The 26,792-nt window shown below is 38.1% G+C and overlaps 1 protein-coding gene across 6 annotated transcripts in view; it reads left to right on the top strand.

Moving 5' to 3' along the window:
* Positions 1 to 26,792, top strand: part of LOC125230161 (inositol hexakisphosphate kinase 2) — a 61,045-nt gene that overhangs the window by 26,661 nt on the left and 7,592 nt on the right. Inside the window, exons 1-8 of one of the 6 annotated variants that reach the window (XM_048135211.1) lie at positions 7,462 to 7,523; positions 8,857 to 8,918; positions 18,439 to 18,603; positions 22,085 to 22,211; positions 23,406 to 23,479; positions 24,261 to 24,384; positions 24,694 to 24,770; positions 25,852 to 26,027. In XM_048135211.1, coding sequence (XP_047991168.1) covers positions 7,477 to 7,523; positions 8,857 to 8,918; positions 18,439 to 18,603; positions 22,085 to 22,211; positions 23,406 to 23,479; positions 24,261 to 24,384; positions 24,694 to 24,770; positions 25,852 to 26,027 — 852 coding nt within the window. In that variant the 5' untranslated portion in view covers positions 7,462 to 7,476. Of the gene's footprint in view, positions 1 to 7,461; positions 7,524 to 8,856; positions 8,919 to 11,021; positions 11,425 to 17,836; positions 17,955 to 18,438; positions 18,604 to 22,084; positions 22,212 to 23,405; positions 23,480 to 24,260; positions 24,385 to 24,693; positions 24,771 to 25,851; positions 26,028 to 26,792 lie in introns of those variants that run through there. The other 5 variants (XM_048135215.1, XM_048135213.1, XM_048135214.1 and 2 more) reach the window with 5 other exon arrangements.

A 26,792-nucleotide genomic window follows, 5' to 3' on the forward strand; every position in this document is an offset into this window, starting at 1 on the left:
TTTCTTTTGTGTGTTTTTTTAATAGTCTCCTCTGGTATACACAAGTTAAATATTAATTGAAATAAATGTATAAATAAATGTATTATATGCATTGTTGGGATCAGAGTAGTGATAAACTTCCTCGAAACTAATTTGAGAAATATATCTCATGAAAATGTCCATATTTTGCTCTGCCTTTCTAATGCGTACAAACCAGTATCTTTCCTTGTAACTTTCACTAATTGGAATTTTTATAATCTGGCCTGTATGGTCGGAAATTGCTAAATTCATCACCTCCGAGACGTATTTTTTAGCGTTTGTTAAAATATTATCAATACAGGTCTTAGAATGACTGGTAATTCTTGTAGGCTCATGAATTGTTGGATGCATATTATATTTGCGCAATGCAGAAATAAAGAGTTTACAAAAATGTTTACATTTTCATCACGTCTCATCATCACCTGTTCGTTCGATTTCTTTTAACGCCCCATTGAGGGAAAACAAGCATCGATCTTGCTTGACTGCCGTTGACGAAAATATCGGGTCATGTTCAAATTATAGGTATTATTAATTTCGGTTGGCAATGTTACTGGAATTTTCTATTTTTTACAAAACACGTTATGAATGGCAGTCTAGATGCTCTAAACGCGGGGAACACTAGAACTTACTGTAAATAGACTAGAAACTTTAAGACGATACGGTAGGGGTCAATTCTCCATACGAACGCTCTCGACTATTTCCTCCTTGGTTTTTGAAGATAGAGCAATGATTTTTTCAACACAGATTGTTATTATTTTTATCTGTGTCGGATCGTTTTGATTTTTTTGATATTCTGCTTTTTAAAGACTCTAGAGCCAATCAAAAATTTCCAAAAACGGCCTTTTTCATTGTGGCGCAAAAAAAGGTGTGATACTCAAGATTGGTAACAATTAATCAAAAAAGCTAAACGGTCAGACATAGATTATTTCATTGTTATTCAGATTCTCAAATTTCATTCCGATTGATTAAGTTTTGAAGGAGGAAAGAGTCGAGAGCGGAACCTCGATTTTAAAGATTTTTTTGAAATATCTTTTGACCGAGTTGTTCTTAATGGACAATTTTTAGGGTTCCGTAGTCAACTAGGAACCCTTATAGTTTCGCCATGTCTGTCTGTCCGTCCGTCCGTCCGTCCGTCCGTCCGCGGATAATCTCAGTAACTGTTAGCACTAGAAAGCTGAAATTTGGTACCAATATGTATATCAATCACGCCAACAAAGTGCAAAAATAAAAAATGAAAAAAAATGTTTTATTAGCGTACCTCCCTACATGTAAAGTGGGGGCTGACATTTTTTTTTATTCCAATCCCAACGTGTGATATATTGTTGGATAGGTATTTAAAAATGAATAAGGGTTTACTAAGATCGTTTTTTGATAATATTAATATTTTCGGAAATAATCGCTCTTAAAGGAAAAAAAAGTGCGTCCCCCGCCCCTCTAACTTTTGAACCATATGTTTAAAAAAATATGAAAAAAATCACAAAGTAGAACTTTATAAAGACTTTCTAGGAAAATTGTTTTAAACTTGATAGGTTCAGTAGTTTTTGAGAAAAATACGGAAAACTACGGAACCCTACACTGAGCGTGGCCCGACACGCTCTGGCCGGTTTTTTTCGATAAATCTAGTTAATAACACTTGTATATTTAACTAAAATTCCCAAGTTGAAAGGGAATTTTCTTTCCATTTTAGCATTTTCGCTACCGTTTCCTCTTAACAAATATCCCTACCTGGAATTCAGAAAAAGAAAAGTGAGAGGATTAATAACTATACATAGTATACATATTTTGTAAATTTGGATAGCTTTTATCTTAACTTTATTTACCGTGCAACAGCATTTCCTAAATATTATCTCAACACACGGAAGAAAATTCTTATTTGTAGTTAGTTGAAGGGCACCATATTCTGTGGCATGACCTTGGATTAGATTTACGAGAAGCAAGGATGCGCAATTTGTGGTGAAAATGTTGGATAAATTTGGTCCACATCCAACGGAGGAATTTTAGCAACATCTATTTCGTAGAGCAGAGCCATCATTTGTTAAGTTACTTGAAGGGCACAACCCCGGTTATATCGTAGCATGACCTTGGAGCTTTATCGGGAGCCTGGGAACGCAATGCGGCACTCTGGGAGCAACCTTGAGTCTGGCCGACGCTGCGATCAACGTCCAGTATTTGTACATAATGTAGATATGTCTGGGTTACTGCGATCAATGTTTATGCATTTTAAGATGTTATGAATAAAGCCACAGTTTCGTTTTCTTTTAAGCCCTTATTTGCCAAGAGTGGCCTTGAAGCTTTAGTAGTTTCATGTGCTCTGCCTACCCCTTTATGGGATACAGGCGTGATTGTATGTTTGTATGTGTATGTATGAATAAAACCTTTAGATGATGAAAAAACTTTGGGATGGTACTCGAAACTCTTGGAGTTTTGAAAGTCTGTCTTACTTTACGTTCCTATTCGTTTCTCTTAGCCAAAGCGCCATTTTAATCGAAGATGTTCACGGAAACGTTTATCATATTTAAAAAAATCTGAATGAACATGTCATATCTATTAATATTTAAAAAACTAGATATTTCTAAATAAATGGAAATAGAATACCCAGAGGCACTTGTATTATTTTAAGCACCCTAAAAAATAAAACAAAAAAATTTGAATGATGAACTGTGTCGTGTGCATTCCTGGGCTTCAATTGTGGTACTAAAGAAACGACTATTCAGTTTAACGGCAAATAAAACCTAAGATCAGAAGCAGGTATAAACAAATTAATTTACAGGCAAATTATTCTTGACTTCAATTCTAAAATAAGAAATACTTGGATCGCTTTAACCTGACCGAAATACTAAATGTAGAGTTCAGTAAACTGACCAAAATAACACGCCTTTGTGCCAAGTAAATCAATAATTGAATCAGAACGGTGAAATTGATGTATTGAGCGAGAGGCTTGTTTACTTTTACATCAATTTCCGTCGGATTTTCAATAATCCGGCGCCTCTCGAGGAAATTGTTGATAAAAACGACGTTGACTAATTGAGAAGAATCTTTTTCAAACTTGTTTAAAACAACTACTCGGCTTTTTTAGTAGAGATAATGTCAAGAATTTGAATCTTCAGCTTTGCAGCTTTGGTATAAATATAAATTAATAAAAGCTCATGAAACTGTCTGCTCTGCACAGGATCGGATCGGATGTACACAACGAGGAAATTTTACCTAAACCCTTTTATTTGGAATGTTCATTATTTTATCGTATTTAACCAAGAAGGGCAAGGCACATATTTAATCCCTTATTCATAAACGTTCACTAAAGTTAACCAATACGTCGGAAAGGGACAAACGAACTTCATCGGCTTGATAACATTGGTGAACGTTTATGAATAAGGGGGTTAGTTTACATTACGCCAATTTGCGTGGTATCCGTGATAATCCAAAGGCTAGGCTAATTTGTCGATAAAAAAGCCAGTGGGGCCCCGGGACATGGCAGGAATTCAGAATGAAAGCGTGGGTAGTAGGGTGCGCGGTGCGCGACCGTGGCCCGTGGGCGGGGGTGGGTCGACGAGCCGTGGGCGGCCCGGCGGCATCCCTCGCAATTTAACCCTTGATAAAGTTAGATAGCGTAATTTATGCACCAAATAAAACATCGGCGGCTACCTGCTCTGTGCAAACTGTTGTAAAAAGATTTAAGTAGATTTGCGTTACAGCTTACAACAGTAATAACATTATAGGCTTTTATTTTAACCTTAGAATTATACATCTTACAACGTTACGTTACAAGTGTAAGTATTTAAGGTACAGCGGGGCAAATCTCGACTGGGGGGTAATTGTACTAATCAATTTTTTCCATTATTACACTATGATGTTGTGTTCTACATGTATCCACTAAACACGCCTACCATATGTAACTGGTAGACACTCTGTTTAATATTGCAAACATTGTAAAACTTGGAAAAAATGGACCAGTTACATTTGCCCCCCAGTCGAGATTTGTCTCGCTGTACCTTACTAGCTTTTACCTTTTAGACTTAGTAGCTTATGTTTGCTGCATTAAAGTAACAGACGTAACTTAGCCGTTGCGCGCCGTTGTACCCTGACAGTAAATTTAATTTTGTAAACGTCCTGAGCTACAAAATTCAAAGGTGGCTTATTCAACTAGTTAAGGAAGCTCAGGCCTTGCGTTAGATGGCGTTAATCTGCAAATTACCGGTCTTAGTGTACCTATTTTTCTTGTGGAGTCGTACAGGCATTTTTATATACTTTCAATTATGCTTCGCGAACATTTAATATTAAAATTGACGTATTACAACATACATTCAACTTCTCATTGTAACGTTAATCCCCTTAATGTAGATAAATTTACTATTTTACACTATTTTTAAGTACCACTCACACATACAAACAGTGTTTTTGTATTCTTTCTAGTCGATAATTTCACGCGGCGACAGCTTGTTTAAATAGCCTTGCGGTAAATACGTGTTATCGCATGATTTGCATGGAAGTACTGGGTTCGAATCCAGGACTTTTTTTCTTTTTTTTTTTTTAATACTACGTCGGTGGCAAACAAGCATACGGTCCGCCTGATGGAAAGCGGTCACCGTAACCTATGGACGCCTGCAACTCAAAAAATGCAATAGTTAACTGAGTATCGTAGTGCTTTAAAACTCAAGTGGACTTTTTTTATCTAAGGAGTAATTTCGAGAATATAATATATTTAACGAGGGTATTAAAAGTTGTGTTTTATATCTCAACTTAATAAATAGAAAATCAAAATGACAATAAAAAAATCAATATGTTCTCTAAGATAAAATTGATACCTTCGGCTCTCCATTCTTGCTCGGTCAATAAAAAATACGAAATTTATATCCAAAAAAAATACAAAAAGTTTTTAGAATCCCGGGATTTAAATCGTGTATAATGAATTTACAATTCATCCCGACGTTTCGAACACTACAGCGTTCGTGGTCTCTGAGCTCAACGGGTGACTGAGGAAAAATTACAATGTGCAAAAGCTACCCACATACCTACATACATATTCATATATATAACTATTTAGTTGTTGAAGAAAAACATTCACACAACAATAACATAGGTCAACTAGCTCAGTAAATGTAAGGAAGTCAGCACATTACTAATACTATGCCCACACTATGACCTATGTACCTGACCTGACGTGTAATATTTTATTTTATCAACAAAGGCACAATAAAGATTGTATTGTATTTTTGTATCAAAATAAAAAATAGGAAAGAAATATAGTAAGAGTCTTTTTTAATAGAATATTTATTCTATTAAAAAATATAAAAAAAACTTAATAAATCCAAAAAAAGTTCAAATGATTAAAAAAGACTCCGGAATGGAACTCGAGATCTTCTGCTTCATAGTCAATGCGTTTGACCGAGACGCCATTTCGATTTACACTAGCAGTGTCGAAATACACGATATGTATCTTTATTGACAAAATGCGTCATTATTTCTGAGTCTGCTTGAGTTAAGTAAACCAATATCTTTAAATAATTACTTGTCAAGAGCCAAGTGTCACTGATGACAATGTCAACTAAAAATGCGCGAAATATGACGGCTCTGTGTCTGTACACAAAATTTGGCACGCACATTTTCGTAAAATTAATAAAAAATTCACATGGATTTGTCCATGATTTCTGTATGAAACAATGTATTTCGTTCAATACTGCGACGATGGATAATGTATAGTAGATGTATGCGCATATTTTTATTTAGTTGTAGTGTGCGGTGACTAAATAAATGGTAGATGTTTTTTGTATGGAAAGCGAGCCACCTTAAAATTAAGGGAACGCTGAGTTCTTACTTCTTAGAATATGTTTATTAATTTTTGCGTCACCTTTTCTAACAATGAGTTCACGTGGTCTGGGACACTTTAATTAGTGATTCAAGAGATCTCTGGCAAATCGCCAGCCTGAGATTCGCTGCAGGGTTTGGCTTTTGTCAACGGCCTCAATTATTTTAATGGAAGTCGAGCGTTTAGTTAACGTTGCTGTTGCTGCCTTTTATCAATGTTACTAAAACCCTAATTAGTCTGCTTAATTGTAATTCTAAGGTGGCGGTGTTCTTGTTTCACTTCGTTCTCTTACAAACTTAAAAGCTTTTGTTCCTTCACAGTAAGGTAAAAGTACCAGTGCTCGACACGCTATTGCCCAACAGATGAGACCCATCCGTTTAATTTATTTTATTTCTTTTTATTCCTGAGCTCATAGTTGTACAAAATGTGCAATATTGTTTGTTTATCAATAAAGTTGTTATTAAATTAAAAAAAAAAAGAATAATATTGCAGTATCTATCATACTTTTACTTTATGCCTAGCATATTATAACATCAAACCAAAGGGCCTGGCCGGACTGCCATGGTAAAATCGCCCCTGGCTAAATATGAAATATTGATATGCAGGATTATTCGTATTATTACTACATGTACTACTACTGAATATTATGCCTCAAACTATTTCCGTTTATGAAAAAAATAAAAAAATAAAAATTTTGTTTTTTATTTTTTTCTTTAAAACCGCGTATCCGATTGACTTGTTCTTTGGATATTTTATAGATATATTAGGGATACATCAATTTAAAAAAAATGAACTTCCTGACTTTTTGTTAAGCACATTTTTTTTTAAATTTATGTTTTAAATATTTTTTTTTACCACATACGAGTTAGCGACACCTACTATATTTTCATATAATAATCGCGATTTTATACTCTATTACATATATTTTTATCAAAAATATTAGTTTGGATCAACAATGTCAAAATAAGTTATTTATGTAATAACCCTTTAGTACTTTTAAAGAAAAGCGGTTTTAAAGAAAAAAATAAAAAACAAAATTTTTATTTTTTTATTTTTTTCATAAACGGAAATAGTTTGAGGCATAATATTCAGTAGTAGTACATGTACTAACAATACGAATAATCCTGCATATCAATATTTCATATTTAGCCAGGGGCGATTTTACCATGGCAGTCCGGCCAGGCCCTTTAATGTCTTAAAACGAGCATGCAATTTAAATAAGTGCTTCAACGAAATATAAAACAAAGTACACTTTAATGTTCATTATAATCAAAATAGGTACTCGTATTCCAATAACAAAACAAGTTATATGAAACCTGCGACGTGCCCGTGCGTGTATTCGACAAGCTCCAAATAAAAATAACAAAATAAACTGAAAATTCCATTATTGTATTTAAGTTAATTCCATGTGTTCTGATAAGGGCGCAGCGCGGCGCGCACGCCATTCTATATTTGGTGCTTAGCCGATAAGGTGAAGGTTAATTGTATCATTATTGTTATTAGGATTTCAGTATTAAAGTTATTAACCTTCAAAACTCGACTTAAACTTGAATTTTAGTTTTAAATATTCACTGTCATGTCATTGTAGAAGAACTTAGTTGCGAGACTTGTTTTTTTACAGGTTTTGTTTTTGATGGCATAGTGTTTTCTGTATCATGTTAGGTTATAAAAGGACATGTCTATGTCTAATCACTTTTTTACTGTAAGTATAAAATCCTGCTTTTTGATTTCATATTTAGTCAGACTAAACTAAGTTGGCAACGATTTAATACCAAACCAGTTATTGTAAACGTCAAAAATCTTATGAAATTATGCAGTTTACTTACATGTGTAATGTAATGTTTGCCCTATCATAATCGTATCGTGTCACTGTCAATTTAGCTTGGTCTGGTTTATATTATAGCTTTTGAAACTGGTATAAACTAAAGTGACTAACCGTCATATTCTTCCATTAATTTGCATCGAATATAGGAATCTTACTGTATTTTATAGGTTACAACATAGTACACTATAGTCTTCTCGGAAAGTGAAAAGTCGTGGAATGTGTGGGGTCCAATACATTCCACAACTCTTCACTTTCAGAACAGACTCTAAACTGGACTTCCAAAACCAATCTTCTAGGGGCCTCTCACATAATAATACATTTCAAAATGTTTTCGTTATAGGTAGAAAATAAACGTCGATTGATCGTTTAATCGAGACTCTTCGATGCAATAACACGTACGAGGATTACTTTAAACAAATATTTGTGAAACTATGGTTTGATTTATAATGGAAATTTTCTTAATCCACCCCGTTATCGTAGGTTGTTGTAGATAACTGGTAATCTAAGCAAAGAGAACGTTAACGTAGTGAGAGAAATATTAGCCAGGCTATTCTTGAATAATATACGGTTACACCAATATTTGCTCTACGTAGCGTAGGACCAATTTAAACTGCAAACGTTTATTAGCTTACCACTATGTACATAACCCCATTCGACGAGGAAAAATAATGTTTCAATAGGGAAAAAGGTAGATTTAAGGTGAAAGCCTTGAACTTATCACCAAGTGCACTAAATTTACTATTAAAATTAATAATACTAGGTGTCTATTGATTTCAGTAATTATGGGACTTACGAGTTGAAAATCTATTAAGTATTATGTATTATTTGCGTTTTCTCAGAATGTTTGAAACACCTTGATAAAATGAGGTTAATCTTCTCCTACTAAGAAAATACTCATTAACAGAGGCTGCTTGATTTTCCTCAAACTCTTTGAAAAGCTCAGGGAAAAATACTGGCGACATTCATTCATTGCAATGCACCGGAGCAATGTACTCCTGACAAAAACAATCGTATTATTCAGTTACAGAGGCTGTCTTTTTTTCTGAGCTCAAGTTCCTTGCGTATTGACAAACAATTGGTCGCTTGGTACTTTGTTATCACCAATCGATACACGGAGGTTTCAGTGGTACAGTGTACACAAACCGTTATCTTATCTGTTAAGTAAGGCTGCAGCAGAGCTTGAAGTCATTCTGTAACATGTTGGTCTCAGGTGCGCGCTCGTTCGTGGCTCCCGACAGCCTTGGCTTCGCATCGATCCCGAGCTTGGACGAGGTGAGTGCGAAAACAATACTTTACCGCCCGCCCTTCTGATATTATTTGGCTCATTGAATTTAAATAGCTTGTAATTATATATTATGGTCTTTTTTTTTGCACAGCGGTAATAAGAATTTTAGTCAAAATTTAACAGTATCTAAATTCAGTTATCTTGATCAGACCTTATTATTAATTCTAGAATATTTTCTATCATGTTCTGTTTCAAGATGAGAGCTTCCGACTTTTGAGTTGTGATAAAAAAGCGAAGAATATAAAATGTAGGAAATTGCTACTTGAATTAGCAAGAAGTAGCAAATAGTGGTGGACTTACAAGATAAAGACAAAGATTTTTCCGTTGCAGAAGAAAAAATAATTATATGGCTGAAAAATGCACATAAAATATTTTTAACCGCCTTCCAAATCTCAAAGGAAGGGGTTATCAAGTCGTCTGTATGTTTTTTTTTTTATGTTTGTTCCTCGATATCTCCATCGTTACTAGACCGATTTTGAAAATTTTTTTTTGATTGAATGTATATGCATACAGATTGGTCCCATTTTTCTCAGAACCCAGTTCTGATGATGGGATCCTGGAGAAATCGAGGGAACTCCTCAAATCTGAAAGGCATACATATGGTGATTTTTGTGTTTTTAAAGGAACAGCATGCATTTACGTACGGAACAGTGACATTTGGTGCAGTGGAACTCCTGATGATGGTCAGAATGGAACTCCTCAAATCTGAACGGCACACTTATAGTGACTTTGGTATTTTTATAAGAACAGCATGCACTTACGTCCAGAACAGTGATATTTGGTGCAGTGGAATTGCTGATGATGGTCAGAACGGAACTTCTCAAATCTGAACGGCACACTTATAGTGACTTTGGTATTTTTATAAGAACAGCATGCACTTACGTCCAGAACAGTGACATTTGGTGTAGTGGAACTGCTGATGAAGAGTGAGCCGCCCCTGGTTAGAGTTCCGTTCTGATAATCATTCTCATCTGTAAGTACTTCAGAATCATCCAGATTTCAAAATTGGTTCAGAAATGACGGAGATATCGAATAACAAACATTAAAAAATATACAGACGAATTGATAACATAATCCAACATTTGAAAGTATTTATCACCAGAACCCCAAAGGAAGGCGGTTTGTTTTTTCTTAAAAATTATTTCAATATTTATTTAATTGGTTGCTAACACCTCATCGGGCTCATCGACTTCGACGGAGCGAACGTTTAATTATTCCAGTACGGATTTTACCAGAAGCACCGGATAATGCTTGTTAAACATCTAAAGCAAATAAACTTTGGTGCGCCTATTAACGCATTGTCGACAACTACAACTGACGTCAGAGCCATTATTTTCTCTACCAATATCAGCGTTTAACCAATTTCACGCCTCAATTGGTTTGACTGTTCCAGTCTTCGCTGGTTGACATTTGCTTTTCTCAGATTGGATCTTGCGTCAGAGCTCGCTCCTGCATCTAAACATCAAATTGAGGTCGTTAAGTTGTTAGGTTGTCAGCTCCGTCACACATCCGGACAATTAGATTGTTTTCTACTGGTTTCATAACAGGGAAAGCTAATACGAGCCCACAGAATTTTTTTTATTCAAGAAGATGCAGTCGTAAATATTATGAGTTACGACTACCACTGTGATGTTCTGATGTTGAAAGTAAATAATGTTTATTGTTTCTGTCTATTCCCTTTAAGAAAAACAAAGCTTTACGAGGTATACTTGCCTTGTTTCAGTTAGTAGGTCTACTTGACTCGTAGAATATCTCAATACATTTTACTGTAGTACCTAATTGTTTATTTAGTTGATATTGAATGATAACAACCTTTGTGCTATTGTTTCGATAAACAATGAGTTTGATTGTTTCTGAGGCCTAAACAGTTTATTGTTAATGTGCTAAAATATCCTTGGAGCCTGTGAAGCTCAGTGATGCGTTCAATATCATTGGTCGAGTTTAGGGGTCACTTGAGCAGGGTTCATTCACTGGATGGAACAGGTATCGGGAGCGGGTGAGGTAGGTCCCAGTGGCAGGACAGGACAATGCGTGCGGTGAGGGACTCGCGGGAGTGGGCCCTGTGTGCGGCGCTCACAGGCGCAGCGCCGTCCGACGGGCTCCGCCGGCACACACGCCCGCGCGCGCAACATTGATTTACTCGCTGGTCGCGCGATCGCGAGAGCTCAGTCACTAGTGCGCAACGCCAACGGGTACAAGTGTTTCAGCGCTCCAGAGCGCTACTTTTATTTTGCGTTCATTTAGTTCTGCTTCAAACAACAAAAACCTGTTTTAAATTGCCCGTGTTATCTTCTGTGAATATTAATAAAAATCTACGTATTTTAATTATAAGTTCAGTGTGTTACGCTTGTGGTCTACCTACTTCGGTTCCTGTGTGTTGAGTAATTCTGTGTCAGTTGAAGTGACTGTGATTGAAGAATCTGAAGATTTCATCGTTAACGTGTTCCCATATAGGATTTCACCACGAGCGGGCTAAAGGAAGTGTATAGTCAAGTAAGCAGATCTATTATTAATGTCTTAAAATTCTTGTTTGACCGTGATCCAACTGTAATTTGAAAGCCTTGACTTCTTTCACAGCTGGGTGCAGATGATTTTGATTACCATAATGTTTTAAAACGATATTTAAATATTGTGAAACAGTGGTCATCTAATAATAAGGTCGGTGCCAGAACTCTCCCGGCGTGTTGAGTTGACGTTTGGTTATTTCATTCATTGTGCGGCCGCGTAGAGCCGCCTTGCTCTATGCCCGCCGACACCACGTCATCTCCGCTGACTGCTGATCGCAGAGTGGCCCCGCTCCCGTCGTTCTAGAATCGCTTATCTCGCTCGTGCCGTTGTCCCCGCCTCAATCGAACCATTGTTTTCTCAAAACTTTTACGTATTTCACTGTTTACATTTGTTTAACATTGTTTATTTTGATAGAGCACCCATTGCTGCATCGACCTCGTCAGTAAGGCCTGCTCCATTCAGTCGAATACTAAGGACAGGTGCTGGAATGTCGACTTCATTGGCATTTTTTTAAAATATTTCTTCTGTTTGCATCTATTTTTCTTTCATAATATTTTTTCTTATTTTTTTCGGTAATCTTTATTAGTCATTTAATGATTCAGAAGACTTATCATTTGATCTGATAGCTTAGGTATATTAAAACCCATTGATGTTTATTAGAATTATTAGTAATACATAAAATGATAACATTTGGTTTCGATTTGCGTCACAATTTTGCGTGACTACTTCGATATAAGTACTAAAAACATACTCTACATAAATGATTGTGATTGTGACGTAGGCACCTACTTAATTATAATATAATATATTGACGATAGAAAAAAAACATTAACAATTTATTTTATTCCTTTCCTCGATAATCGATTTTAGCTATAAATTTATTACATATAAATTATTTTATGAGATACATGTTATTTTTCAACTAAGGTAGGTATAATAGAGATTAGAGATACAAAGTACCAAATTGTTACTTTAAACAAATAAATTCCCTAATAAATTTAATAAATAAATACATAGCAGTGCTCATTACAAGTGAAAGCCTCGTGACAAAATTTAGAACTTTTGTCATACATAGCATATGTCTAAGTCCACGGTTGAACAATAAAGATCTATCTATCTATCCTCGGCATCTAGATCCTTATGTACTGAGAGCAGAGAACTTAAATTACCAGTGGCAGTGTGGACTTCCGTTACCAGAATTTGCTTTCCTTTGAATGAGAGATTTTGGTCTGATGCTTATCTGATTGCAACTTGATAATCTGAATGTACTCCAAAGTCCAAACTGGATTGCAGGAAAGTGTTAAGGTCGTTACGCATCGTATTATTGTTAACGGTTGCTAGCCGAAGCGTTATCGTGCGTAGTGAAAGTGCGTTTGAATGCAAACCCCGATACGTTGCACAACGAATCAAAAAGGCATTAACATTGAAGAAGCTCCATACATATTACTGTCTTTTACCACAGAATATATAATAGTACAAGTACAGAAGGCCCACTGCTTTAAAGTTCACGAAATGCCGCCTTTTTAAATGCCTACAAAATGATAACAAAGAAACGAGCCGCACGTGCGCAGCGTCGGACGTTAGGGTTGCCTATGGATTAAAAAAAATTAATACTCAAATAAAATGTTATGCTATTATATTCAAGTCTTGGGTACATTCTAGGTATATATACAGTATTTATATATTTTTGTTAAGTCCCAACATCATAAGCCTGATTGAACGTTTCCGTGGGGCATAAATGACATAATCAATAGTAGATCTGTGTAAGATTGTCCTATTTTATTCATGATGTTTATTTAACTAAGCATTATTAGCCATTCCACACGCGGATATCGCATATGAACCTTTAAAAAAACTCGCGACGTATAGTAACAATAGAAAGTGCGAACGTGCGTTCCGTGAGAATGCGAGCCACCCCTGATTAGGCCGCGAACTCGCGGCCGCCCGCATGTACTTGTAGCGCGGCGATGGAATCGCGGAGTGAGCCGCCCCTGCTTTTACTTCAACTGTTGATGTCGCTGCCGCACCACGCCACCGGCAATGCATGTCGCAAGCACACTTGATTCTAGAAAGCTTTGGAATTTTCCATTTGTAATTTCGTCTGCCTTGAAATTGAACCTGTAACCCGTATCTACGGAATATAATTGGTTCTTTATGTGTGTACATATTGTGGGTCTTGGTTGTTCAATTGATTCCAATACAAATTTGCAAATCAATATTTGTCTTGCGGAACAATCAGTCTAAGCTTCATCTTACCTACAGTTTTATTCTTATACTAGCTTTTGCCCCGCGGCTTCGCTCGCGTTAAATTCGAAAATTGCGAATGCTCCATACAGACTTCCAACCCCCATTTTAGAGAAGTCACTCCCCATCCCTTCAACTATCTCCACTTAAAAAGTCACGACAAATCGTGGCTCCGTTTTGCCGTGAAGGACGGACAAACAAACAGCCACACACACTTTCCCAATTATAATATTAGTGTATGGATTTATTGCTTGCATAAGTATAATATATTTATTTCTTATAAATAAATCTTTCTGGTGCGTATGTTTTATTACAATGTGTTCTTTACTTAGTCAGTACTTTGTGTGGTAAATAAAGATACTAGTACTTACATATCGAGTAGCCAACATGCATAAAGTGCCAGTTGGATTTTTTGTAAGCATCAATCAATGTAATAATAGTGTGGAATGGTAATTACCGTTAGCTTCCATATTGGAGTTGGCGTGCGTTGTTGCACTGCTGCGTCTTGTTTGCTCACAGCGTCACATGACGATACCCGCCTCCTCAAAACGTCTGATGATTAGACGCACGTGTCATAAGGCTATAAATCTGACCCTATGATTTGACTACCATAGATCTTAGTGATCATACTAACTGCAAAAAATCTAAACGAGACATGAACATCTTAGACTTAGACAAACAACTCTAATTATGAATCGTATTCGGGTTACGTAATCGTTTGTTCGCCAATAAGAGTCTCTTGTTTTTATTTGGCTGTTGTCAGGTCAAGCTCAAGGTAAATGAAGTGCCTATTTAGTTTGATCCAGATTGCCGGGTGTGAATCGTTGCACGCTTTACTACCGAATCGCCTTCGAGACAGTTACTCCCGATAAATTAAACTTCAGCCTTGATTCTAAATGACCCAAGCGTTACACTCATTTTATTCACAAAGGTTATGCCGACCCTGGTGCTCTTGAAAACGTTTATGAATGAAAATGGTGATTCAACGTTTTGGCTCATAGTCTAATTTCATTGAGAAGTTTACTATCCGCAACATATTTATGTTCACCCTTGATGTAATGACGTTTATCCACATAGTAAACCGGATTAGCAAATAATAAATAGATTCACGATTCTAATTTTTTTTACGCATAATTTTAGCTCGACTAAGAGTTGTTTTCGCGAAAGCAAAAATAACACAGATTTATAAATGTCTGGCGCCACCATCATGTGACAGCAGAGTACGAGCAAATTCAAGTGAATCATAGTTATTGCATGTTTGGAACGATCCCGGATACGGGACGGTATGGGTTGTTATTGGGAATAAATTCTTATTTAATGGGCAGCGACAGTTGGCAGGCGGTAGTGGGGAGGAGTGATGTAATTAGAAGAGCCTAGAGACTTGGAACGGTCTATGGTTGGCTAGCCGTAAGACGGTGCAGATAGCGAGTGGCACGCACTGCATCCGACCTACTGACCCACTTGATTACTAACCCACATTGGGCGAATCCGCTCCCTCGCTGGGGTGTCCACTAAGCTTTATTGTAATATCCTACTTTCTACAGGTATACAATTCACGTCTTCTTTATGCGTTGTTGTTTTTTTTTTACCATATATGTTTTGTCTGCTACCATATTAGCGCGAATTGCTTTATTTTTTAAATGTACGACACACATTTACAAGTGCTACCGTGCTCCTGCACGCTATGCTAGTTTCAGTTAGTAACATGCGTGTAATTTTTCATTTGTATTGAACGTATCCGCATTCCAGTAACATCTGTTTAGTCTCCAGTAGTCAATGTCCTTCTCAAATCCATGCTGTTAGATCTCTAGGTCACGTTTCGGATAATTTGTTTAACATTTATAGAAGAATTATTTCCTTTGTTGGTTTCCTCTTCCGGATTAAGTTTTTACGTGCTTCACTTAATTTATTTTATTCTCATTGTCTTCGTCGTTGTCATTTACGTGAACATTGTGGTTTGTGTATTCATAGGACACACGTGGTGTGCAGTATATCGCTACGCAGTTGTGAAGTCGAATGATAAATTTAACTGTTTGGCGATGTCGTCTCGAAGCGATCGTCTTCTTGGAACCGGTTCTGCCCGGTTAACATTTGAGCACAACCTTATTATCTAACGTCTGCAATCATTCTCTATTGTACTTTGGATTGGAATGATTTCTCCGTGTAGAGTCAAAGCGTCATTGGCATTGAGATGCACATAATTTTATACTTATCACAAGTCTCAAGGTACCCTCGACTCGAGTAGTCTGTTTGTGCTGACAAATATTTACATTCATTGCTTTCTATGATTAAGTATTATGCACATTTTTTGTGTATTCTTGAAGAATTAAATTTCTGCATGAAGTTGTTTTTCATCTGAGCAACATACTACTTCGTACAAACCAAATTATTTAGTGTCTAGCTTCCTGGCGTATTTTTGCGGCACTTTATTTTAGTTCAGCTCTGTTTTGACGTACGATTGTCGTGTAGATCTGTGGTTCGCTCAAGATCGGCCGATGCTCGATTAAGGCGGGGCCTGCGCGTCACCCAGATTCCCCGCGATGCGCCAGCGACTCGGGGATCGCGTCTAATTTGGTGACGCCGCTCGCGCCGGTGGCCGCGCGACGCAATCGCCGACGCGCCTCGCCTCTACGTCACTATAGGCACTTCGATGAGAGAAAAATATTTCGCGCGATATTGGCAATGAACCTGAAACTCCATGTGTTTGTTGTCCCTTGTTCTCTTCTGAAAGAGCAAGCGGAAGAAGTGGGCGCGGCGCTATCTTTTAAACAAACAATAAACAATTGTGCATATTGATAGAAGCATTACCATTTAAATAAACACAGACATCTCTTTGGCATTAGGCATATGTTTACGCGTTCTTTTTTAAATTCGCAATTTCGCAGTTCTGTTTATCATCTCAACACAACACTCTTAACCCACAGGCCCTCCGTATATTGTACGATTTGTGCGTTACTATATATGTTGAAATATTTAGTTCTTGCATTCCCTGTGGTAGTCTGTACTTGTAAGATCTGCAATTTTTTGACGATACTGATGTACCTGCTAAAAATGCAAAGCTTGTGCATATTTTATTTCCAATTTATACTTAACATGCAAACGTGATCGCCTCAAGGTAATACTAAAGCAAATCAAGCGGAGGGCTCGGTCGATTATCTCGAAGAGCGCGAGGGCATGGACCGGGCAAATGGGATCCACTCGCGCGCATAAGTTCTTCGAACTTGCGTCACTCGCGTGCATTGTACTTACTAAAACTAGAACATATGTCAAACAATAGGACTACCTTAAACCACTCTCTCTGTCATTACTAGATAAGAACGAACAGACCACGGACTTGAACCGGATTTTTCTCGCACAAATTCCTACGACCGATAACCGAGTTATCAAAAGTTTACCGGTCTTGAAAATATCTTGGTCAGTCGACGAACCAAGTGAAATAGTTCTTTATTCTTGCGTCACGCTATCTCTGTAGGTAGATACGAGTTATTGCACTCGGTAAGGTCGGAGGGGTTTTGCCAATTAGTTTGAAAACTGCTGCTATCTTTCCATTTAATGTGACACTATGCTCTGTCGTGAATCGTGATGATGTAGGTCAATCAAGTAATGATTCTTTCACGACTTTCCTAGACGTAATTGTGCTGTTATTTCATTGAGTATCATTTAAAGTAAATGATTTATGTAAGGTAGCTATTTTCTTCTTTGGTAAACATTTGCTGAATTCTATTGCTGTGCTATTTGTACAAATACATCAATTGCAAGGGTCAGTTATTGTTATTGTTTACTGACTGCTTCTTGAATATGTATTATTATTTGCAGACCAAATAGATTCACATTCTGTTACCTACTTACTAAGTCACCTGACTCATTGTTTTCCACAAAAGCTAAAGACCTTTTGGTTGATTCGTTAATTATCATTCCAACTAAAAATAGTACAAAAGACATTGTGACTCTTTCTGTCACTGCAATCTTGCTCTACAAACAAACTGAAAATTTACAATAATTTATTTCTATTCTCTTCTTATCTCTAGTTACGCAAAGATCTACGTAAGGTCCATTATAGCCATATAATAATAACATGTTTGCGACGATTACATTACGCAATGAGAATAGATTCGTCCATTAGTGACTGACTGACGTCGTTCCAGATCACTATGTGATGGATGAGAAATTAGTCGGAAAATGTTTTGGCACACCAACACGCCGTAGTTTTTCAATCTTTGTTTATGTTGCTGTTGTTCTATATCTGTATGCTGAGATGGGCTGTAACTGAGGTAAATATGAAATACATTCGATTCCTAATAGTTGGTGTGAGCTTCATGAAAAGGGTTTTTATAATTACGAAGCCACATAATATGCATTATGAAAGCTAAATAATTTATTGTAGTTATCAGTTGTGGTGTTTACAAAGTTTACCTTATCCTTGTTAATTTCAAATTTTATTGCTGAACTATTATTTATATCTAAAATACGTGTTATACCCTTAAGGAAAGCTTTATCCACGTGTGCAAGTGCAAGCGGGTTGTCCCTTCTTCGTTCTTATGGCTCAGCCGAGGCCACGACATTGATCTAAGCGCGACAGCGGGGAGCGGCGGCCATACATTGGAGCGAGACACAGCGATGGGACTTTTCCGCAAGTATGGCTGTCGCTCACCGCTGTCGCGCTTAGACCAATGTCGTGGCCGGGCCGTTAAGCGTGCGAAGTGTACCTATGATTACCTGTGACACATGAATTGACCTCTCGTTTTCTTGTTCCAGGTGGACAGCGGCGGCGGTGGCTCGGCCGAAGTGATGGTGTACTCTCTCGGCTGGGGGATGGGCGAGCCGGAGCGGCGCGGCGCGGACCGCAAGCGCTCGCAGCCCGCGACGGCGCTGTCGCCCGACGACGGACACGAGGTGGACGTGTTGCCGCTCAACAATCAGGTAAACATTCAACATCACAACACTCGACTCGACACTATCCTACTTCACAACACGACAAAGATACGCGTCACGATGTTGATGCTTTTGCATCTTATGATATTTGGTAAATAAGAAAAAGCAAACTACTTACATGATCAAAGACGACAATGACTATTGATGAAAGTGACGAATGCACAATGGGCGACGAAAGCAGTACCGGACGAATTAAAAACGTAATGGATAGTAGAATGGAATACGAGGGTGCGGTGTGCTGATGACGGGAGGACTTACGGAACTGACATATTCCGTCTATTGTCCTTTGAGTCGTCGGCAACCCGAACCCTCCTTGGAACTTGTACACTCCTTTTTGCTGTGTATTTAACGCAGCAAAAGGGAATGTACAAGTTTCTAATGGGGTGGCAACGCGCATGTGACACTCTTTGAGTTGCAGGCGTCCATAGGTTACGGTGACCGCTTTCCATCAGGCGGGCCGTGCGCTTGTTTGCCACCGACGTAATATTAAAAAAAAAAACGATACTGATGATGCCACAGATATTGTATCGTTGATTTGAAAAAGAAACTAAAAATTAAATAGTAAAGTTCAAATGTAGACCTGACTTATGTACTTTCACCAATAACTGTGTGGAATTTACACAATCGGATCCAGTATATTCCAGATTTAAACAAAAGGATACACTCGACTACTTCGACGAGCAACGGTTATGTAAAGAGGACATGCTTAGTAGGACATTAGATGAACTTTGCATTTCTATTCATTGCACCTCTTCAATAGATAATTTGATGATGTTATTATTCATGAATAGGGCTTGATACAATGCAACACAAGTGCAATGCCCTGATTACGAGTTTCATAAAATAATTTTCTGAGCCGGTTGCCAATATGCATAAAGGAAACGTGACTTGCTTCATGCAAAGCCCTCATAGAATCTGACCGCAAGCTAATGTGTTTCTATATCGTGTTGTTTGGTCCGCGCTTTGTTCCGCGCGATCATATTATGATCGCGCGGAACAAAGAAAAACCGAATCAGTACAACGCAATTACTCTCGATCGCGCATTGTTCAAGCCCGCTGTGGTTGCCACGCGGAAAAAACCATTTGAGTGGAAAATACCTGTATAGCCGAGCAGATACTCCCTGGTATTGAGCTTTACGGGACATTAGGTTCATACGGTACTATAAAATGATTGTTCTTTCGCGCTGTCTCCCTATGTTTGCATGTGTTTTAAAGGTTGTTAGGAAATGGCTAGAGCACTGAAATAAATGAGAGCTTGAATGAGAACCGAACGCGTTGCACCGGCCTTGATGTAAAGCGTGCGTTGCCAGTATCGGATTGGCGAATTATTTCGGTCAAACTCGTGCTCTATTGTGAGTATACTAAAACAAACGAGTTGTAAAACCATATTTGCACTGAAATGTCTATTAGGTAATGGTGTAGGTACCGGGTCCAATAAATACCTGTCAAACACTTCAAAAACCTAAATCACACACCTGTCACTCTTAATATCCAACACGCGCGTCATTCGTTGTTTAGCAGTTGTCAATCAGGTAGCAAGTAGAAAATTGCTTCTTCGGTCCATTGAATAATTGAAGTAGATTACAGACTAGCTAGCGGCTCGTGCCCTAGGACTAGGGTTACCAAATGTCTAGATTCTTCCCGACGTTCCTGACATTTTGAAAGAAAACCACAAAAGAACAAAAGAAATGCTTACGTTTACTACCTGTCGGCCAGATCTTGAAGTTCCTAGACGAGACAAGAAACGCGAAAAATCATTGTCTAGTTATTTTGCCCCGCTACGTGAACCTCTTATTTCTAAATAGATTGCTTTCAGCTACCTAAAGCAACCTGACGAATTTATCCTACCTATCTATTGGTTTGATGTGAGAATTTGACTATCGTCAAACATTACACAGGTGACAGAAACATTACGATTCAGCCGCCGACATGTAGATTGAGTTTAACAGGTTTCGAGAAATTCGAGGGCTTCCACGTTATGTTACAAAAAGTTTGTTGAAAATAAAAGAGTTGTTAAAAACTTTTCAAATGTGTACCCATGGTAACCCTACTCGAGACTGCGGTCAGCTGCGAGGGTCAACGCCACAGCCCCACGTTTTTTACTTATTCTGCCGCCGCTAGGTATATCGCCATCGCGTGTCTGCTTTTATATTGCCTTTTGTGTGCTATATGCGACCTGTTTTGTGACAAAGACGGCATTTATAAAACGTTCACGATTAATGCAGTCTGGTAGAAGGTTGAACATTAAAACTAGATTTAAAGAAAACTGCCTTTGTTTGCTAAGAATTTGTGCGTGTTAGGTGTACAAAGACGAAACAGCCGCTAGTAAATTATTTATACCTACACTTGCTGGATAACTAGATTGATGGATAGCATGGACGTTGTATGCTATTCTAACAACCTTATAAGTTCCAAAAAACGGGTGTTGCCTACTCCTAAATATAAAATTAATTTCATTGACGCCTGAAAACGACGCTCTTTCTAATATAACATATAACGTTAGTTTTATGACGTAATCGCCACGCATTGCAACCCGTTTCTACGGATTAATAAAATTACACCTGGTCGCGGCTATTTCTGAATCAGGTCTTTCACGCGTGACGTTTTATATCAAACGTGTTTCGATTTCCTACTAACCTTAGCAGTGGAAAGTTTATTTTAAGATAAGGTAATACCGATTCCAAGCCAGCTTCTAAAAGAGTGGTCGGTTTTTAGCACATTGTTCTGTTATCAGAATTATCAGATAGAGTGTTTGGCAACATTTGAATCGCTCAAGGCTTGCGGATGTCAGTCAATATAACAAAATCTATTGTTTACGAATTTTATCAGGTGACGTCATCACCAATGACGACAAATAAATCTGGACTAAAGCAACAATATCATTGTTATTTTCATTCAAAAGTGAATGAACTAATTGTTTGTAAGACCGATTTAGATAGTTGAAAATACGTTCTAGTGATTAAATAAACATTGGTTGTGTAAGCTTATATTTCAGCTCGTACACGTACGGTTCGCTGTCATGGAAAATACCGGCGTTGTATGTTAGGTATAATGAGAATTCTAATAATATTTGGCTGCGTGCCTTTGAGGTGTCTGTCGGCAGATGAGGGTGCGGACAAATTCGATAAAGTTAACTTAATAGTTTTACAGACTGGCGCTATATGAATATTATACCTAGTTATATAAAGTACAAAAGTCGTGTATTTAATCTAAGCTTTTACGTGGTGCATGCTAAGTTATGCACATCAAAGAGTATCTATCTACATAATCCATAATAGCCGATTAACACTAATGTAGGTTATCCTCTTAATTGCATTTTGTATCGTTCATTGTTCTTATAGACGAGTCGTCTGTGATCGATAAAGGTTAGGTTAGATTAGCCGCATTTATAAAGCTGCACTGTGTCGTGCATAGCATGGTGATTATCACGTATCGAGGTGTGTGTAACGAGCGGTGGTTGTGTGCACAGGTGGGCGGGCACACGCGGCTGCTGGTGCTCAACGACAGCACCGTCATCAAGCCCCTGAACATCCGCGAACTGCATTTCTACATGAACATTCCCGAGGACATCCAGAGCTTCGTCCCCCGCTACAAAGGTGAGCATCCCCACGATTGACCCATAGATCTGTAATGCCCGGAACGCTTTTAAGATTCGCTGAATGCATCATTATCATTCATTGCATTTCACTTTTTTTTTAAATTAATATTAATCAAAACGTTTTGTCTATGCCTCGTTTTTGTTTATACTTCGAATTGTGTTGTTTGATGTTATTTCATTTTGGAGCACTAAGGAAGTTTGTATTTTAAGAGTCGTTCGCAGCTTTACGAGTGCATGATCGTGTCGCGAGTCCCCAGAATAAATCGGAATTCATATTCGAGACGCAATTGAAACATCGCGGATCTAAATGTTAGCACAACTGCGAGAGAGCGTGATCGAATTCATAGAATTTATTTTTCTATTCGTTCTGTACATGTAGAGTTCACACGCTGTGTTCGTTGTTTTGCTACAGTCGAATTGAATTTTAAATATTCACAAGTGCTCCACTCTCTCACAGTGAAGCTCCTTATCAGCATTCCCGATTATAATCTCTACGACATTCGCATCGTAGAGCTGTGAAATATCTAAAGACACAATATTGTGATTACTTTCCTTATTGCTCGCCTGATCGTGACCATCATTATAAAATGAGTATGGGTGTGAAAGAAGTGCGTGTATGTTGATACAAGCAAACCCGCCACCGCATTATATTTTTCTAATGACTGCTACAAAATGTTTTAAAATTAAAATTATCAATCAGTGTATCTATTTAGGTATTATGATTAGAGAAATGTTAGGCACACGTCATGTTGATTGGATTGATTACTTTTTAATGGGGTTTTATATTATTTAATCTTAATGAGTTAGGTTTGATTTAATTCTAGATAAATGTAATAATGTCGATTTAATGAGCAGATCGTTAATTATAAATCACTAACAATAATATTGTGGTTTTATATAACGTAGTAACTCGCTAAGGCTAGCCAGTACAAATATCATGAAAATAACTACGAATCGTAGCAGTGACGATTCTGTTACGACGTAGCGTAGTTGAACGTTTATTGTAATCAATTTGCACGTGTACAAAACGTCGTAATAAATTGATGTCGCAGTTAAACGCTGTGATTTGACGGTTTAAGAAATCTCGTATGGCTGGCTAAGCGAGTGCGGGCCGGCGGGTTTGCCCGCGAGAGCGAGAGCGGCAGCGGGACTGGGGTCAGGAACAAAATATTAGTTTCCTTGTTGTCGCAAGGGCTGCGGCGCAGCGGCGGACGGCGCGGCTCCGGCGGCACTCCACACTACCGCCCCTAATAGCGCCCTATAGCGGTAAATTTACATTTTGGGTTTGTAAACCTTTACTTAAACTACACCCACACACACACTCGACACACCATCACAATATAATAAGTAAATTATTGTAACGGCAAATATTTTTTTACTTTACCGAATCCAACTAGTACGAGGATGTATAGGTACGAAAGTTATCAGCTGCTTCGACGCTACTTGCGATGAGCGGCTAACAACTTTCGTACCAACTCCGCGTATGCCTTGGTCTGATCCAATAAACACATTTTTAAGTGGTGGTTGGTTACAATCCACTTGACTTGGCTTTTATTGGTTTTAACGTTTAAGCACTTCCGTGTAGATATCATTAGATATTGATTGTTCCTCTTTATTACTTATTATATTGTTGATGCCACACACACGCATACACACACATCTATCTCCAACACCACTTTAATAAAAAAAACAACTACACTACACAAGCAAACCACAAAAGATATACAAACCCTTTTTAAAATGTAACCTTTGTACCTTCACTGTTTCATTAAAATGTTTGCTGTCAACTTGCACAGTAAGTTAATGTTGCCTTTAAAATGTTTATCTGTAAGTAAATATGAAATGTTGCTACGATCCCAATATACCTTTCGAGCCAGGTAAACCTGGCAGAATTAAAACGAATATAAATCATGTGGTTTCATATTCCTTTCCATTAGAGATCCTTGTTGAATCATCAATTTCTTGTTCCTATCGATACAGTAATTGCTGATAAATTTAGTCGAGTGAGCATCTGTTTCTCGTGCTGATGGCCAGCTGTTTGTTGCAGGGGTGATGCAGGCCTCCATAGCCGGAGGCTCGAAGCCGGAGAAGCGGTACTCGCCATGTTTCCGCGAGGAGAACGGCCGCAAGCCGTCGCTCGGCGGGAAGCGCAAGCGCGACGATGTGTTCAAGTGCGTATCCGCGCGACGGACCCGCGACCCACTCCTTGACACTTGTCATGTGTCCTTTATCATATTTCAGAATTCTGGCGACCGTCGGCTGCCCTCGCCATTATTTCATATTACATATCCCACTAACGTCGGTCACCCGCGCCCGTGACTGTGACCCGCGTCGCTCGCTAGTGGTAATATTTGATTGCAATCAATTATAACAAAATTAAATTACACCATCTATTTGTGTTTCATTATTTGCAATATTTATCTTTACGAATTGCTGAGATTGTTGGTGGAAAGCTACAATGTGACCTTTTCCTTTTGCAGATTTAAAGTTCACCGAAATGGCAATGCTAGCGAAGTGCTTAAGAGCATAGCGCATATGGACAATTCTAATAAACAATGTAAGTATTTTCTTGGTATTTCATTGTCTAGTCGTCTTGAAGACGAGTCAGATGACTTTTATTCAAGTAAACAATAAACAAATTTTGACTGTATTTAATATTTCGGTATAAGTCGCTGTTATTTTGGAGCGCTGTAGTTGCTAAATCATCTAACATTAGGTATACCTACCTTTCGTTTTAAATTCGAACAACATATCACGCGATCAGCATTTCGCTCCGAAGTTTCATGCAGCATTATCGATCACTTGTTTAAAATAACTGTGATGGTCAGCTGGATCAGCTGAGTTCAGTAATCTTTGTTGTAAAACATGGAATCGCGTAATCCGATGACGAAACTCGATAACACTATTTTTATCTTCGCATGAAGGTGCTAATATGTGCTCTATGAGTGTAATAATAAAGATGAAATCGAGGTGTTATGTGATTACCGCGGTTTACAAATGCGTGCGGCTGCAGAAACTGGGTTACATTTCTAATTTTGTTAATTGTTAGCACATCGTGTTCATCCTGTAGCCGTTTTAGGAGATCGATATATTCACGTTCAGTTATAGCATATAAATCTAATGAAAATCTGATGAGTCATATGTTCATCCCAGCTTAAAAAAAAACTTGTCAACGGATGGCAATATTGGCAAATTGTCAGCCTACTTGACGGCTCTAGCCTCAGAGCAATTTCTGTGGCTCTAGCCTAACGAAATGGGGTTCTAAACACGTTGCGATAAAATCTATTGAGATATACATGCTTAGACTTAAAAGGATAGACAACCCACGTTAAATAAAACTTGTACATATTTATTTAAAGCTAGCGAGTCCGCACAATTGCCATTCTTACTGACCTTGACTTGGGCTGCTTGGATACTCGCCAGGTGCACCAATATTAGGTACGAATAGCAGGAGAGCCCAATGTCCACCCACGAAGACCCGTCTGCGACCACTTTAGTCACGATGTTTACTTACAATACTTCCAATTCATTGCAGCATTCTTTACTGCTTACTCTTCCCAGTCGTCGAATAATAATAGCAAGTTTTTCTTTAACTCAAACATGCCTTATAGAACTAATAGCGAATACCATTGTTCCAGATTTCCTGATGATGGAGAATATAACGTCATCGTACAGGCGGCCGTGCATCCTAGACCTGAAGATGGGCACGCGGCAACACGGGGACGATGCCAGCGCCGAAAAGCGGTCGAAGCAGATCGCTAAGTGTGCGGCGTCTACCTCCGCGTCACTAGGCGTCAGACTCTGTGGCATGCAGGTATGTAACAACCAAACAAATTAAGCTTAGGGTCACTCAGTTGCACCAAACCTTTAAAATTGTTGCTGATTTGATGGCCCGTCTATGGTGCTTGGTGCAACTAGCCCTTACACTCAGCCATCTTGATAGCGGATGTCCTCGTACTAGCATGTCGATTACCACGTCGATATCACGACACGCTACTGAAGAACGTGATTACCATAAAAGTTTGAATTAATGAAATTTCAGAAAAATGGTAACGCTCTTCATTTTAAGTGGAATATGTAAAAGTAAGAAGGAAAAATTTCCAATTCGATAGTTCATTCCTGGAGTTTAAAACCATTCTTTACTAAACGAGTTAAAAAAAAAAACAGAAATGATGTCATTGTTGTTTCCGTTAACCGATGTAAATCGATTAAACTTATTTAGTCGTAACTGTAGTGTAGGTATTTGTTGTTTCGTTTTGTACTTTAGAACAATCACAGTTTTGATGAGTTTCGACCTCGCCCCTGAGTGATTTACAGAAACCTACGCATTTCGGGCCTGAGTTCAAGGGCGTGATTACTTATTAAGGTTTCTTAGGAGTAACGACCGATAATTGCGGCGTACGTTATAAGTACTTAGTAAGTGAGCGTCAGGACCCCTGGACCACTACAGATATTTGATGTTTAGTACATACTAAAATTTAGTACCTATTTGATACTATTTGGTACCTGAGTACATATATTTGGTACCTCCACTGATATCGAAAAATCGAGCGAATAAAGTGGCCAGACATTCTGACGT

This window comes from Leguminivora glycinivorella, chromosome 10 (genome assembly GCF_023078275.1).
Source record: "Leguminivora glycinivorella isolate SPB_JAAS2020 chromosome 10, LegGlyc_1.1, whole genome shotgun sequence".
Lineage (NCBI taxonomy): Eukaryota > Metazoa > Arthropoda > Insecta > Lepidoptera > Tortricidae > Leguminivora > Leguminivora glycinivorella.